Source organism: Pygocentrus nattereri, chromosome 2 (assembly GCF_015220715.1).
Source record: "Pygocentrus nattereri isolate fPygNat1 chromosome 2, fPygNat1.pri, whole genome shotgun sequence".
Lineage (NCBI taxonomy): Eukaryota > Metazoa > Chordata > Actinopteri > Characiformes > Serrasalmidae > Pygocentrus > Pygocentrus nattereri.
In genome coordinates this window covers 39334689-39351496 of record NC_051212.1, presented here as the reverse complement: position 1 = coordinate 39351496, position 16808 = coordinate 39334689, and the positions used below count along the sequence as shown (strand labels likewise).

Genomic DNA, 16808 nt, shown 5'->3' with positions numbered 1-16808 from the left:
CTAAGATGGACTGTTTGGTTTTATATCTATTTCTGTATCTCTCAGGCTCCCAAGCTGTTTGAAGAGCCTCCTGTCCACCCCTCTGCTGTTATCTCTGAGCGCAGTCTGGTGAGTGTTTCTTACGCTGTCTATGAAGTCACTACTAGAGCAAACTCAGTATACTCTGACACAGTGAAAGTTTGGAGTCAGTTCTTCTGTGTCACATGATTTTGATGGTTCACACTTTGTAGATCCTTAAACCTTCATTTTTCCCCTAGAGCTATTAAGGTGCTCGTTCTGATTAGTGAATTAAGCTGTCTTCAAGGGATTCTCTGGCCAAAATAAATAATTTAACCATCGCTACACCTGTTGTGAACATGTCTGCTTGCATCCCAGAGTGAGGTATCCCTCTTCAAGTGACATACATTGAAGGTGGACAGGACTTGGATGGACTTACATCAGTGGCTGTCATGGTTGACACATTAGACATTCTCAGTGATTTTTTTATTATTTGTGTGAAAGAGCACTGATAAACATTATAAAATTGTAAACAATTTCAAATTTTGGTAAATCCATTTTGGTATAATCTCCATAGAAAAGCATTGCCAGTAGAATTGGACACGCTAGAGCAACAGCAGTTTAGTCTAGCTGGAGGGAAATAAAGCCCACCCAGCATTGAGCTGCAAACTGGAACTGTGCTCTCTGGAGTGACGGAGTCAATACGAATGATGTGATTCCTCAGTGTGACTTGCGAAAGTGTATGTTAAGCAGTATGGTAACTGTGTTTTCTCTTCTTTTTTAAGGTTGGAGGTGATAGCATCATTGGAGCTTTTTGCCAGATAGCAGACAAAACATCCATCAAGCGTTCCACCATTGGCACATCCACTACAGTTAAGGAGAAGGTTAAAGTCACCAACTCAATCATCATGAACGGCATCACTATTGAAGAAGGGTATGTGTTTGCCTGTGCTTCCTGTTAAATTTCTGTTAATGTATCTTGCTCTGCTACTTTAGCACAAATTAAAAATCATAACTGATTATAGACTCCTTATCTGAGTAAGCTTTTTGTATATATTGCCTGCACACCAGCAGAATGTAAGTGGTTAATCAGTAATTATAAAATATATTGTTAAACTATATTGTTATTCTACTTTTCAGTCCATTACATTCTCAACAAAAGTGTCATTAATTATTATTCTATAGTGGTAGAAACTGTATTTTCTAAAATGTCTTGAAGAATATGATGCACTTTTAAATTGAAGCAAATAAGTCATAGGCTACATTCACGTTACCAGGCTAAAGTGGCACAAATGGATACATTTCATGTGATCCTATTAAGAATGCTTTAATTGGAATTCATAAGTTTTTTTTTTTTCTTTTTCTTTTAAATGCGCATGCACCATCATTTAGCCTTTAAAGAGGCAGCAGGGCTGAACCTGAATTAAGGGCCTGTAAACTCTGCAAATACCGCTCTAATAATGAACAGCTGAGAGCTGTCCTGCGTAAATGATCTTGGTTATGAAGGCTTGTTCTGCTTGTTAGTTTGTTGTTCATGTCCCACGTGGTTCTCTCACGTGGTGTTATTGATTAGGATGTGTGCCTACAGGTTGTTTCAGGATACAGACCCGATTACGCTAATGACAGATTTGTGTCACCTATGCAAATGCGAACCATTGAGTTAGAATGATCAGATCTGATCAAAGTATAGGATTTGAGCAATGGGGCTTCTGATGTGAATATAGCCAAAGTGTACCCTTCACTGAGCCTCTCCACTAAATAGAGATTTTCAGCTGTAATTAGGCTCAGACAACTCTGACAAACCTTCCAAACTTTACACTTTGCACTGATACCCCCTTTTGTCTTCCAGTACTGATGCCTGATCCTTTGGTATCAGTCGATACTGAGTGTGGATACCGATACTAACTCTATCTAACCTAATATTCTAAGTCCTAATATTTATAGTGTTACATTTTTAAAATATTTAGAATGTATATCAGGTAAAAATATAATCAAATAAGGTTCTACAATGAACTGGCTTTTTACCACAATGAGTCTAGCTTGACATTTGTATAGATGTAGCAGCAATTTTACATCAGCTACAACCCTCGTGTTGTTTGCTTACAATTGGTCACTGATATATATATATATATATATATATATATATATATATATATATATATATATATATATATATATATATGTGTGTATATATATATATATATATATTAGTGTGTATATGTGTGTATATGTGTGTGTATGTATGTGTATTTATATCCTTCGTCAATATCTTCCTTTTTTCTTGAATGTGTTCTTAAGACTATATCGGATTCATCATGCCTTCTCGACAGCCAGAACTGTTTATACCTTTGTGCTCTTGAGTGTGTGTAGATTATGTTCTTACCTAAGAACAAATCCCAAATATGGTAGCATTGGTGAATGTCTGAATCTTGGGGTTTGAGAAGAAATTTCTTAAGAACAGTTGGTGAATAAGTCCCAATGTTGCCAGCTTAGACACGTAATCACTACAGCTAGTAGTTAGTAGTAGCAGCCACCAAGATTCGGGTAGGAAGGCGTCTCTGGGAACTGGACAGCTGCCTACAGGATATACAGATATTTTGGATTAAGTGCTTATCATGCAGCGTGTTTTCTGTATTTCTGTTCTTCTGTCTCATCATTAGACCAGACCTAGAGGTTTGAGACAGGCAGCCATAGAATGCCATTCCACTGGCTCAAAGTAAGGGGGGGGGCTTTGTGTCTGCTGCGTTTTATTGTGCTGAGAAAAAACAGAAACTTCTGTTGTCAAATGTCTGAAGGCGCTCAATGACCCAGAACAGGTCACCGATAGCAACAAACACCAGGAAAAAGTGATGAATGTAGATGTAATGATTCCCTGAAGAAACAAGTCCGTTATTGCTCTGGTCACTGAGTAACTCAACAAACCTCTAAAAAAGATGAGCACTAACTAAACTTCCTAAACTGCTACACAAAAAACTTGAATCATGCTCTTTTCTCCTAATGCATTTTTTTCTTCCTCCTTTTTCTCTTTCCTAGTGGAAACAGTTTAGATGTAAGCTTCTTTAGGTAAATGATGAACTTGCTGGCTATTGAAAAACATGGAGGATAACATGGATCCTCTGAATTACAAGAGGGAGCGAAATGAGCGCCTTGTGTCCAAATCCGAAAAGCTTTTTATTTTTCCCTTTAGTGCAGTTTTTTCCCTTCTTAAGTAAGCGATTTCAGTGCCAGCACAGGGACCTTCATGTCCGAATTAGGGCTTGTCTGAAAGGGAGGGGTGAAAAGAAAGGAGAGAAAGGAACAGTAATTCTTTCAGAATGATAAAAAAAATGTAAGAGGGGATTAGCAATGTTAAAGAAGGCCCTTGCATTTCTGGGCCTTTTGTTTGCGTGTAGGAGAGAGCATGTTTACAAAGCGCTGGGACTTTGGGCTGGGGGAGTGTGTGTGTGTGTGTGTGTGTGTGTGTGTGTGTGTGTGTGTGTGTGTGTGTGTGTGTGTGTGTGTGTGTGTGTGTGTGTAGGGCAGAGTGGGGGTTCACACTGAGGAACACACTGTCAGTAATTAGTGGTATTTCAGCACCACTTCTTTGGTGGTCCTTCTCTGTTTTAATCTCCAATCCTTGTAATCTCCCATCAGCATCCACCCCCTACCTCTCTGTCTCTGTCTCTCTCTCTCCTTCCTTTCTCCCTTTTCTCTCTCTTCTTTCTCTCCCCTTCTCTCTCTGTCTCTCTTTCTCTCTCTCTCTCTCTCACTTCTTTCTCTCCCCTTTTCTCTCTCTCTCACTTCTTTCTCTCCCCTTTTCTCTCTCTCACACTTCTTTCTCTCCCCTTTCTCTGTCTCTTTTTCACTTTATCTTTCTTTCTCTCTCTCACTCCCTCCCTTTGCCTCTTCTGTCTTTCTCTCTCCTGTCTCTCCCGTCTCTCCTTTTCTTCCCTTTCTGCCTCTCTCTCCTTCTCTTTGTATCTCTCTCTGACTTCTTTTGCTCTCTTTTACTTTATTCTTTAACTGTAATTCCCTCTTTCTCTCTCTCAGCCTCATTTTCTTTGTCTCAGTATTTCCCTGTCTAGCTTTTCTCTTTTTGTCATTCACTTGATCTTTCATTCTAGTTTTCTCTCTCTTAGGTCTCTCTCTTTGCTTTTCTTCATGCTTTTTTCTGTAACTTCACTGAACACCTTAAGAGAATAAAAAGTTTCTGTCAGTGGAAATGTGTTTGTGGTGTGCTGCATCCTGTAACCTGCAGCCACTCACACTGACACTGTGCATACACAGTGTGCACAGGACTCTCTTTATCTCTCACTCTACAGCCTCTGTAAAGCTTTCTGTCTGTACCCCTGTCTGCTTGTAGTTACAGCTCAGTCTTGAAGATGCATGGAGATGCTCTTTTTTGGTGCTAAACCTCAGCACTCCATAGGAATGCAGCTTGTCAAATATACAAACATACATCTACAGCTGTGTTCAATATGTGAAGTTGAATAGTAGTAGCATTATAACAGAATCGTTTATTTATCTGCAAAAAATGTTTATTAGATGTTTTGTGTATGTATATATATTCCTATAGTTTATATTTAAGGACTTGTATAATGAACAGGAAAGTGAAGAAAAAGAGTTTCCAAAAAAAAAAAAAAATTAATTAAAAGATATGGAGAAAATGAGACTCCTAACAACCATGCAAAACTATCACTGTCAGATAAATACTTTCATCTTTGGGAGACAGAAGAAAATCAAGCTCCACTCATTGTTCAGATCTGAAAAAATCAACAGGTGTTTCTGTGTGCATCCTTTCACTCTGAAAAGACAATGCTAGAAGAGAATATGGAGAAGATGAACATTTGCAAATCAGACAAAGAGCCTCCAGAACTCTATATTATTGAATGTTTGGACTTATTTGATTCATGAGAAGCAGAAACATCTAAGACTGAAGGTCTGCAGATTTCTTTGAAAAAGTGAATGCAAATCTCCTGAAAAGAATGAAAGCTGTGGTAAAGGTTGAAGACACTAAATACTGAAGCATTTGATATTATATAGTTATTGAGGCTTACGTAGTTTTCTGATAAATACATTTTTGACATTTTTTTCACTGATGCCAAAATATGGATAACTTTTAAATATTAAATTAAATATAAAAGCTGGCCTCTGACTTTTGAAAAAATCTCTATAGTATTTCAAGTTCAGACATTCCATTACTCATTTATTTTAGTACAATGTGTTTAAAATGTTTACACTAATACTGTTTGTTTAAAAACAGAACTATTCAAATAGCAAAGGATGGCTTATATGCCCATCCCTAGTCTTCTACAGAGAGGCTAATGTTGCTCTGGTTTGTGGTAGGTAATACGGGGGGCGTGGCTAACGGGAAGTGTGAAACGCTCTTTCCTCTTCATGTTCTCCTTCATCAACACTACATCAGAACAAGTTTTGACACTAGCGGAACATTCTCTACCAGCCGTGTCCTTTTCGCTGAGGATGGCACAGTCTGCGTCAAGATGCCGGTGTTGTTTTTAATATATATGCTAATGGTGGCAAAAGGAAAATAAAACAAACCTGTGGAAAACTGGCCTGTATCGGGTTTCCCCTCATGCTGTGGGGGGTGGGGAGTGGGGAGAAGAAAGGACAAGACCCTCAGCTGTGCAATTAGTGCAAAGACATGAAAGTGGAGGACTGGCGGTAAAGCATGTTTTCTGCAGCAAAGAGAGTGAGCGAGAGAGAAGAAAGCCAGACTTGGCTCCGGCATCGCAAGTAAACATCAGCCTGAGCAAACATAGTTTTATGGTACCAAAGTGATCCCAGCAAAATATTATTCTTTGTGTGGTGTAAACAGCAAGCAGCTCAAAGCTGTGTGTGTGTTTTGGTGGCACACGCGTGTGTGTGTATGTGTGCATGCACGCGTCAGAGCACGCACAGTTCAAAGCCCCGACCCATGAACACTAAACTGTCTCTAAACTCACATCCACAAATATTCAGCATTGTGCTGATGTGTGCAATAGCAGGGTCAAGAATGCCCTAAACAAATGGAAGGAATCCTGCTGCACTGTGCAATGTCGGGGACCACCCATCATTTAATTTGCATTCCACACTACAATTAAGTACAGTTTTTAAGATAAATCCATACTTACAGCCATAGGTAATTCTGTCCTTCTTTGCACTGTGAGAAGACCACTTTACACTATCAGTCTGAAAGGATGTGTAGCTATCAGGAGGCCTTCTCTGAGAAAATTAAATGGACTGGACACTCAACATCATTGAATTGGAAGCAGAAAGCAGAAAATGCAAACAATATACAACCCCAATTCCAATGAAGTTTGGATGTTGTGTAAAACATAAATAAAAACAGAATACAATGATTTGCAAATCCTTTTCAACCTATATTCAATTGAATACACTACAAAGACAAGATATTTAATGTTCAAATGGATAAACTTTTATTGGTTTTTGCAAATATTCACTCATTTTGAATTTGATGCCTGCAATACATTCCAAAGAAGTTGGGACAGGGGCATGTTTACCACTGTGTTACATCACCTTTCCTTTTAACAACACTCACTAAGCGTTTGGGAACCGAGGATACTAATTGTTGAAGCTTTGTAGGTGGAATTCTTTCTAATTTTTGCTTGATGTACAACTTCAGTTGCTCAACAGTCCGGGCTCCGTTGTCATATTTTGCGCTTCATAATGCGCCACACATTTTCAATGGGAGACAGGTCTGGACTGCAGGCAGGCCAGTCTAGTACCCGCACTCTTTTACTATGAAGCCACGCTGTTGTAACACGTGCAGAATGTGACTTGGCATTGTCTTGCTGAAATAAGCAGGGACGTCCCCGAAAAAGACGCTGCTTAGATGGCAGCATATGTTGTTCTAAAACCTGTATGTACCTTTCAGCATTAATGGTGCCTTCACAGATGTGTAAGTTACCCATGCCATGGGCACTAACACACCCCCATACCATCAGAGATGCTGGCTTTTGAACTTTGTGCTGATAACAATCCGGACAGTCCTTTTCCTCTTTGGCCTGGAGAACACTACGTCCATGATTTCCAAAATAATTTGAAATGTGGACTCGTCAGACCACAGGACACTTTTCCCCTTTGTGTCAGTCCATCTCAGATGAGCTCGGGCCCAGAGAAGTCGGCAGCGTTTCTGGGTGTTGTTGATATATGGCTTTCGCTTTGCATAGTTTTAACTTGCTCTTGTAGATGGAGCAGCGAACTGTGTTCACTGACAATGGTTTTTTTGAAGTGTTCCTGAGCCCATGTGGTAATATACGTTACAGAATGATGTTGGTTTTTAATGCAGTGCCGCCTGAGGGATCAAAGTTCACGGGCAATTAGTGTTAGTTTTCTGCCTTCCTGCTTACTTGCAGAGATTTCTCCAGATTCTCTGAATCCTTTGATGATATTATGGACTGTAGATGATGAAATCCCTAAATTCCTTGCAATTGCACATTGAGAAACGTTGTTCTTAAACTGTTGGTCTATTTGCTCACGCAGTTGTTCACAAAGTGGTGAACCTCACCCCATCCTTGCTTGTGAACGACTGAGCCTTTCACGGATGCTCCCTTTATACCCAATCATGACACTCACCTGTTTCCAGTTAACCTGTTCACCTGTGGAATGTTCCAAACAGTTTTTGTTGCCCCTGTCCCAACTTCTTTGGAATGTGTTGCAGCCATCAAATTCAGAATGAGTGAATATTTGCAAAAAACAATAAAGTTTATTCGCTTGAACATTAAATTTCACTCACCCATCCAAATCATTGAATGCAGGTGTTCCAATCACTTCCATGGCCACAGTTGTATAAAACCAAACACCTAGGAATGCAGACTGCTTTTGCAAACATTTGTGAAAGAATTGCTCACTTTCAGGAGCTCAGTGAATCCCAGTGTGGTACTGTTATAGGATGTCACCTGTGAAACAATTCCAGTCATGAAATTATCTCACTACTAAATATTCCACAGTCAACTGTCAGTGATATTATAAAAAAAGTGGAAGCGATTGGGCATGACAGCAACTCAGCCACGAAGTGGTAGGCCACGTAAAATGACAAAGTGGGGTCAGCGGATGCTGAGCACAGAGGTCGCCAACTTTCTGCAGAGGCAATCACTACAGACCTCCAAACTTGATGTGGCCTTCAGATCAGCTCAAGAACAGTGCGTAGAGAGGTCCATGGAGCAGATGCAGCTGCATCCAAGCCTTACATCACCCAGTGCAATGCAATGTGTTGAATGCAATGGTGTAAAATGCCACCACTGGACTCTAGAGCAGTGGAGACGTGTTCTCTGGAGTGACAAATCATGCTTCTCCATCTGGCAATCTGAATGAGTCTGGGTTTGGCGGTTGCCAGGAGAACGGACTTGTCTGACTGTATTGTGCCAACTGTGAAGTTTGGTGGAGGGGTATTATGGTGTGGGGTTGTTTTTTAGGAGTTGGGCTCGGCCCCTTAGTTCCAGTGAATGGAAATCTTAATGCTTCAGCAGACCAAGAAATTTTGGACAATTTCATGCTCCCAACTTTGTGGAAACAGTTTGGGGATGGTCCCTTCCTGTTAGTTAGTTTGATAGTTTGGGATGAATTAGTGCGGAGACCACTAGCCAAGCCTTCTCATCATCATGTGAATTTCCCCGCTGTGGGACTAATAAAGGATTATCTTATCAGTGTCTGACCTCACAAATGCGCTTCTGGAAAAATGGTCAAAAATTCCCATAAACACAGATCTTAACCTTGTGGAAAGCCTTCCCAGAATAGTTGAAGCTGTTATAGCTGCAAAGGGTGTGCTAACATCATATTAAACCCTATGGATTAAGAATGGGATGTCACTCAAGTTCATATGCATGTGAAAGCAGATGGGTGAATACTTTTGGCAATATATTGTATATTTGGCTGCTTTCAGAATAAAACCTTGTATCGCCATTTTTGTCTTTTGCTCTCAAAACAGCATGCGTTGCTTGTGTCATGAATTCCACAAGATGTTGGACCTTATAGATTCTGGTCCATTATCATGCTGGAGGCAGCTATTAGTAAGTTATAAGTAAGTTAATTGTGGCTATGCAGGGACAGCAATACTCAAATAGGCTGTGACATTCAAGTAATGGTTAATTGGTAAGCCACCAGGACAAAGTGTGTCCAGAAAAAGTTCCCCATACCATTATATTTCCAACAGCCTGGACTGTTGACACAAGGCATTATGGGTTAATTGATTCATGCTGTTGGCATGATCAAATTCTGACCATACCATTAGTTTACCTCAGCAGAAATCAAGACTCATCAGACCAGACTATATCAACTGTCCAGTTTTCTTGGGCCTGTGCTCCCTGCAGCCTCAGCTGTCTGTTCTTGGCTGACACGTGGTCTTCTGCTGTTGTAGCCCATCCACCTCAGGGTTTGACGTGTTGTGCAGTTTCTGTTCATTAGTTACATAGAGTTACAATCTGAGTTACTGTAGCCATTCTTTCAGACCAATCTGGCCATTCTCTGTTGACCTCTGTCATGAACAAAGCATTTTCATCTGCAAAACTGCTGCTCACTGGATGTTTTTTCTTTATTGCACCATTCTGAGTAAATGCATGAGACTGTTATGGAAATCCCAGGAGATAAGGAGTTATAAAAACTGCCTGTTTGGCACCAACAATCCCTGAGATCACATTTTTCCCTGTTCTGGTGGTTAATGTGATGGTTAAACATTATCTGAAGCTGCTGGCTATAGCATGATTTTATGCCACAGCGCTATTGCCGCACAATTGGCTGATTTAGATAATTGCGTGAATTAGTAGCTGTACAGGTGTTTCTAATATTAAATCAAGTATTTCCAAATGGCAACTTTACCAGAGAAGGCCTAAACATTGTTTACTTTCAGTGCAAGTTAATATAAAGAGATTGTTTTCCAAGCAATTTTGGAGCTTTTCTCTTGGTCCAGTCATTTACAAATTTTAATTTTAATTTTCAATGTAAAGCACAGCTCATGAATTTTAAAAAATGGAGATGCTTTCTTCTTTGGACAGGGACCATATACACCTGTACATATTATCCATATATTTCTTGTTTCGTTAGATGCCAGATTTTTGCTCAATGGCAGATTGAAACTTTCTTTGTAATAGAGATTGTAATAGCATTGTAATTACATTTTTAAACTACTATGTATATACTACTACTGTGTAATATCTAGTAGGTAAATTGTATGTCTGTCTTCATATTCTCTATGTTTATAGACTGAGACAGATGCAAAGCTCTCTGCTATGTCCACTTTCTGCAGGTGTAATATCCAGGGTAGTGTAATCTGTAACAACGCCGTGATTGGACGAGGTGCAGACCTCAAGTATTGTCTGGTGGGGAGTGGTCAGCGCATCGAAGCGGAGGGTGAGTAAATGCTGTTTGACACCGAACATACTTTACCTAAGACAATTTGAATACTTGAATATTTGTTTGTTACGTTGGTATACTGTATTTAGTATTCAGTTTTCCACATTTCCATTCAGACTAAAAGTGCAGAGATACATGAGAAATAATATTTGGGAGTTCTTTAAATTACGCTAAGAAAAATGCAGTCCAAAATTTATAGTGAGAGGTGAGTATACCAACCACAACAAGTTTGATGGGTCATATCGAATATATAAATATAATGATACTTACCTGAGTCCCACTAGTCTCTGGGGAGGGTGACACTAAATCCAGGGAGCTCAGAACCTCAAGCCTGCTTGTTGTGGTTAGTGGTTAGGTGAACACCAGCGCTGCTGCAAATGTGGTCGCTTCTGTCTGGTGCGGGGATGAAGTTCTGGGGAGTTCTACAGGGTGAAATGATCAGTTTTAGCGGCCTTGTTGCCTTGCAATATGTCCTCTGAACTTGGTACTGGGTCAAGGATGTCCGGCTGAACCAGCCATGTGGGGTACCTAATGAGTGGCTTCTAGGGTGGTCCTCCTTGCTTTCAGATGGGCCCTCCACTCTCTTTAGACTGAGTTCTGCTCAGCTTACATGTCTGCCTCACATGTAGTAGTAGTTCCTCCACTTTCCACAGTACAAGAAATGGCAAACTATCCAAATAAAGTGAAGCAATTGGCTAAAGCAAACTAAAACCATGTTGGTGATAAATAAAATGGTATTTCTAATTTGTTACCATCTTAGCATCTACGTTACGCTTAAAAGATGTATTTGAACCATACCTTCCAAAGCAGGGTTTCACAGCCACTGGTCCTCAGAGCACCCTTTGGTGGTCCTCAGGCCAGTACTAAAAGCAGGTGGGCCAGTGGCCTGAGAGTTCACTTAAATCAATAAATAAATGTACTTAAGAAGAAAAATACAATGCATTGTTTTCTAATTTATATAAGCTTTTCAGAAACAGTGCACAAAGTCAGCTTTATCAATTTTTTGCTCCTTGCTTCTAGAAATAAAATATACTTCCCCTGATGTTTGTGCTTTCTTGATAAATAAGCGGGCTTTGTGGTTGAAAAGGTAGAGAACCCTTATTCTAAAGCAAACAGCCTGGCTTCATCCTGACTATTATTTTTTAAGGGTAATTCTGAGAATGAGCTGTCAAGAACTTCCTGAAAAAAACCCACAAATATTTAAAGTCTGTAAATTGCTGTTCAGGGCATCCTTAAAATGCATACACTTACTGAACTTTGCAGCCCCATTGTATGCATATCAAGTCCAGCCTTTTGTGTTTATGTGCACTTGCACAGTCATGTCTTCCTTTTTCAGCTGGTGTGTGTGTGGCTTGTCTTTTAATCTATTTTAATAGTGTATTAAAACCTAAGCTTGTGTGTACAATTGAGCTTTATTTTTTTAATATTCCTAATCCCTTCAGTCTTAGATCACACTGTGAGGTTGGGGTGCGTGTGCGTCATGTGTGTGTGTGTATGTGTGTGTGTGTGTTGTATTCCGGGTGGTCCGTGCTTGGTCTCTAACCTCGCCATCAATGACGGTGCCTAAGGCGGCCTTAAGATGTCCAGGGGCTGCCTGGCCTAATTGACTGAACAACGGGGTGTTGCTGCCTCAACAACCCCCCACACTCACACAAACACACAGGCACACTGCCCCCCCCGCTTTTGCTCCCAAACTGCAACATTTCCCCTCTTTCTTTCCTTTTCCATAGTCACTTGTGAGCTGGACCCGATTAGTCAGCCATAACCTCCCAAAAGACTGGGGCTTATTGAAGTGCTCCCAGAAATCCCAAATTACAAGCTAGACCCCTGTACTTCCCCAAGCAGGGCATACACACACACACACACTCGCACACACACGAGCGACCACAGTTCAGACTTACCCCTGAGAAACTCAGAGCAGAGGTTAATATAACCTATTATTAAAAAAAAAAAGTATTGCATATAATAACTGCAGGGCACGACACCCACCCTCCGCAAACTTTACAGGCAGAATAAGATGTTTAATTCAGAAGCAAAGAAACCGACCCATCAAAGTGCCAGATCACTGTTTTTTTTTATGTGCCTAAAGTCTCAATGAAACGTTGTGTCTGTCTTTTGATGTTTTGCTCCATATTTTCTCTTTGGTCGGGTTGAGAGCGCAGTCTGCTAAAACTAAATAATATCGAGCACTGAAATATGGCTCAAAGATACAAAGAGACAACAGCTATCACAATGAATTAGATTGTTCAGTTTAAAAGTAAATCAACAAATTCATTTTCTTGATGGGTCAGCAGTGATTAGCTCGCAATAATGCTTATTTTAAATTATCCTTTGCTCTCTATTACAGTAGCAAAGAGAGCCTGATTGTCGCATCCATTTGTAGAGCTTTTTTTCCACAGTGTTTTATGTAAGGCTAGTTTCTTTTTTCAGCATTTCATAATGTTTGGAAGCTATGCATTAGTAGTTCCTATTTAGTTGGCCATTTTATTAATTGGCTATTAATTGTGATTTTGGCGATTTATCTATGAATCAGCTTTTTAAAACAAAACTTTTATTTACTCAATCACCAGAATAACCAGTTGAGTGCAGTCTTTACTGACATAATCAGTAACGAATGTTCTGTAAGAGACCCAAAGATACAAAGGCAGTCCACTGAATATTTTAAGATGTACACTGCCTGTCAAAAGATTGGAGATGCTTTTTTTTTAATAAATAAGCATGTTTTCTTTGGAAAAACAGTAGGAACAACTGACAAAGTGTTATTTTGTGAACAGTGTGATGTCTGCACTCATCATCACTCAAACCTGTCATCTGTTTAAACCACTTTTGAGCCAAAAGAGTTTTAGTATGTGCTTTTAACAATAGTTTGGAAAATTGTCAAATCATTAATTAGGCAAAAAAACATGCTCTTCACTAAATGTATTAAAATGTACCCAAAGTATTAGCAAAGAGCTGTTCATGTTAAGCATTGCAGGCATTGAAAACAACAGTCATAATCAGACATTATTTGTCTGCAAGCATTTGCCGGGTAACATAGGCCCCTGTTATTTCTCTCTGAGCAGCCGTGGTTACCTTCCATGTGGAGTTTTTGCACTCAGCAGTGGTGGCTTCAATGTTAACAGCACCACTAAGCATATCACACTGGTAAGCCTTTTTAACTAGCTGTTGAGTGATTGGAGCACTCTAGAAGCCTATAGAATGTATAGTAGCTCTACTAAGGTGGTCCCATGCAGTCGGTGTCCATCAGCCCCACACTTAAACCTGACCACTCTCTCACACACACACACACACACACACACACACACACACACACACACACACACACACACACACTCACACACTCACTCACTCATGCATGTACTCTGCATGCTATTTCTGTGCTGTTTACCCTGACCGCCTGTTAGCATGTGTTAGCTGTAGTGCAGCAATAGGCATCCCATAAAGTGTCTCAGCAGAACTTCGCTGCATAAGGCGAAACCCTCTGGGGTATGACTGGTAAAAGTATTACAGTTCATTTCCCCTGTCAAGTATGTGTGTAAGTATGGTTTTTTTTTGTAGATTTTCAAGACAATTTTATGATGATGTAGGACAACAAACACTTCTACACAACATGTTTTGGGGGGGGGGGGGGGGGGGCGCCAAACATTAAGTGTGTGTGTGTATACACTGCTCAAAAAAAATAAAGGGAACACTCAAATAACACATCCTAGATCTGAATGAATGAAATATTCTCATTGAATACTTTGTTCTGTACAAAGTTGCCAACTCCTGGACGTAGGAGGGTGGCAGTAGTGGAGTAATGGTGTGGGGTGGCATTTGGGGTCGCACAGCCCTCCATGTGCTCGCCAGAGGTAGTCTGACTGCCATTAGGTACAGAGATGAGATCCTCAGACCCCTTGTGAGATCATATGCTGGTGCGGTTGGCCCTGGGTTCCTCCTAAAGCAGGACAATGCTAGACCTCATGTGGCTGGAGTGTGTCAGCAGTTCCTGCAAGATGAAGGCATTGAAGCTATGGACTGGCCCGCCCGTTCCCCAGACCTGAATCCGATTGAGCACATCTGGGACATCATGTCTCTCTCCATCCACCAACGTCACGTTGCACTACAGACTGTCCAGGAGTTGGCTGATGCTTTAGTCCAGGTCTGGGAGGAGATCCCTCAGGAGACCATCCGCCACCTCATCAGGAGCATGCCCAGGCGTTGTAGGGAGGTCATACAGGCACGTGGAGGCCACACACAATACTGAGCCTCATTTTGACTTGTTTTAAGGACATTGCATCAAAGTTGGATCAGCCTGTAGTGTGTATTTCCACTTTAATTTTGTGTGTGACTCCAAATCCAGGCCTCCATTGGTTAATACATTTGATTTCCACTGATGATTTTTGTGTGATTTTGTTGTCAGCACATTCAACTTTGTACAGAACAAAGTATTCAATGAGAATATTTCATTCATTCAGATCTAGGATGTGTTATTTGAGTGTTCCCTTTATTTTTTTGAGCAGTTTGTGTATACATACACACACACACACACACACACACACACACATTTAATGTTTTGCGCCCCCCCATTATATACTCCCATTATAAGTAGGAATAAAATAAAAAAAACAGGTAAAGGTACTATAATATTACTATTTCTGATGATTCTGTTTTGTTCTGACAGCATCTATATGCATAGAGGTAATTTTACATGTAGGTATTTACACATATATAACACATATGGCATATTATTACATATAGATGCTTACTAGGGATGCACAGTCCAGTTGTTGCTCCAAACATGTGATTGACAATCAGTCTGTGTTGTCAATTTATGGCCTAAATAACATAAGCCGGGTAAGTCCACTTGTGCTGTATTTCAATGCTGCTGCCACATCTATATTGCGGTAAATGTTGCGTAATTCTGGATGGCTCATTGTGCTTAATAGCCAGATGCTTTTTGCTTTCTATGTGGCACTTTGACTCATATTATTTAAGAAGGCTACTTATTTTTGATTACAATTTAAAATGCCACTTTGGCCCTTTAAAGAGCAGTGTTATTTATGTTGTGACTTTGACTAATACAAAGTATTGGAAATGTGCTTGTGTATTTCATATGTTTATTTAGCCTACACAATGTGAGCTTAGAGTTTGCAGAAAAATGGCTAGTTAAAATCAACCAGTTTGGCTGGTAATGGCTCTAGTACTTCATTTATATAATAAACATAGGACAAATGATCCTTTATGTTCTTACTTTGTATAAAAACAAGTGTGTGTGTGTGTGAGAGAGAGAGAGAGCACGAGAGAGAGAGCACAAGCAAGACCACCCGGGCTTTCCATGGCTTGCTGTCTGATGTCGGATCCTCACAGGTGGTGCTGAGGCTGATGACACACACTGTCAAGACTCTTGTCCACCTTGTTTCTTCTTTTACTCTCTCTATCTTTCTTGTTCTCTTCCCTCAGGCTTGGATGCCCTCCATTCTCCTGCCGTGGCATGCTCAATTTGCCTCTCCGCCAAACGCAGAGCGCTAAAGCCGCTCCTTTGCGCGGATTCCTTCTCACTGAAATATGTCTTTATACGCAGCATTAATCTGCTTCTCTAAGGTTTAGCTTGGAGTCGCCGCGTTTCTCTGCAGAAGGATATTGGCCTTCCTGCATATCCGTCTGCCCAGCTGAGACTATTTATAAATAGTGGCCTTGGCTATCAGGCCAGGTCCATTTTCCTCATCAATATGTGAAAGAATGGACTTTACACAGTGGTACGCAGCAGAGATAAACTTTATAGAAGTACGAGGAGACCTCCAAAGACATGTTTTCTTCACTTTGATTGAAAACACAGGGAAAGCATGCTAGAGTCAACATTTTGCTTCACTTAATTGAGTGACCCTGAAAAACAAGCTTTTTTTTTAACCACTATTTGCAAGCATGTGCTTGGCTACAAAGTAAATATGGTCTCAAGTTAGTCAGAGCCTTTGGCAAAGCTCATCTCAAACCATAGAAGATGGAAGATGGCCTGAAAAAAGTAATACATCGAAATTGCTTGACTCAAATACGTACATATCCACATGAATAAAATACTATTTACTTTTGTTGCCGAACATAAATAAACCAAAAGTCAAAATAGTGTCAGTGTAATATATTTTAATCATGTGAAAATGATTTGAACATTTGAATCAAATTCACTTGTCAGCCACTGATAAAAATCTTCTCACTTGAAATGTGTCTGGCAGTCCCAGTCATCTCCCCACGACACGTCTCGGCGCCTGCCAACTCTTTCTGAGTGTTTTTTTTTTTTTTCTTGCAGCTGAAAGAACCAATGAAGTCATTGTTGGATCAGATCAACTCATGGAGATCTAGAACCTGCAGGGGGGACCTGATCAAGCTGCCACCAAAACCAGATGGAATATCTTCCCTCTTGGACACCTCCTTGAACATGATCATTTTGTACTGAATTTGTCCCAATAAACATGAATTTATTTATCTCA

The 16808-nt window shown here is 40.3% G+C and overlaps 1 protein-coding gene across 1 annotated transcript in view; it reads left to right on the top strand.

Moving 5' to 3' along the window:
• eif2b3 (eukaryotic translation initiation factor 2B, subunit 3 gamma) overlaps positions 1 to 16808 on the top strand; it is a 57380-nt gene extending 40572 nt beyond the window's left edge. The window contains exons 9-12 of the mRNA XM_017718423.2: positions 46 to 108; positions 783 to 931; positions 10238 to 10341; positions 16628 to 16808. Of these exons, the coding sequence (XP_017573912.1) occupies positions 46 to 108; positions 783 to 931; positions 10238 to 10341; positions 16628 to 16680 (369 nt within the window). The 3' untranslated portion in view covers positions 16681 to 16808. The remainder of the gene's footprint in view (positions 1 to 45; positions 109 to 782; positions 932 to 10237; positions 10342 to 16627) is intronic.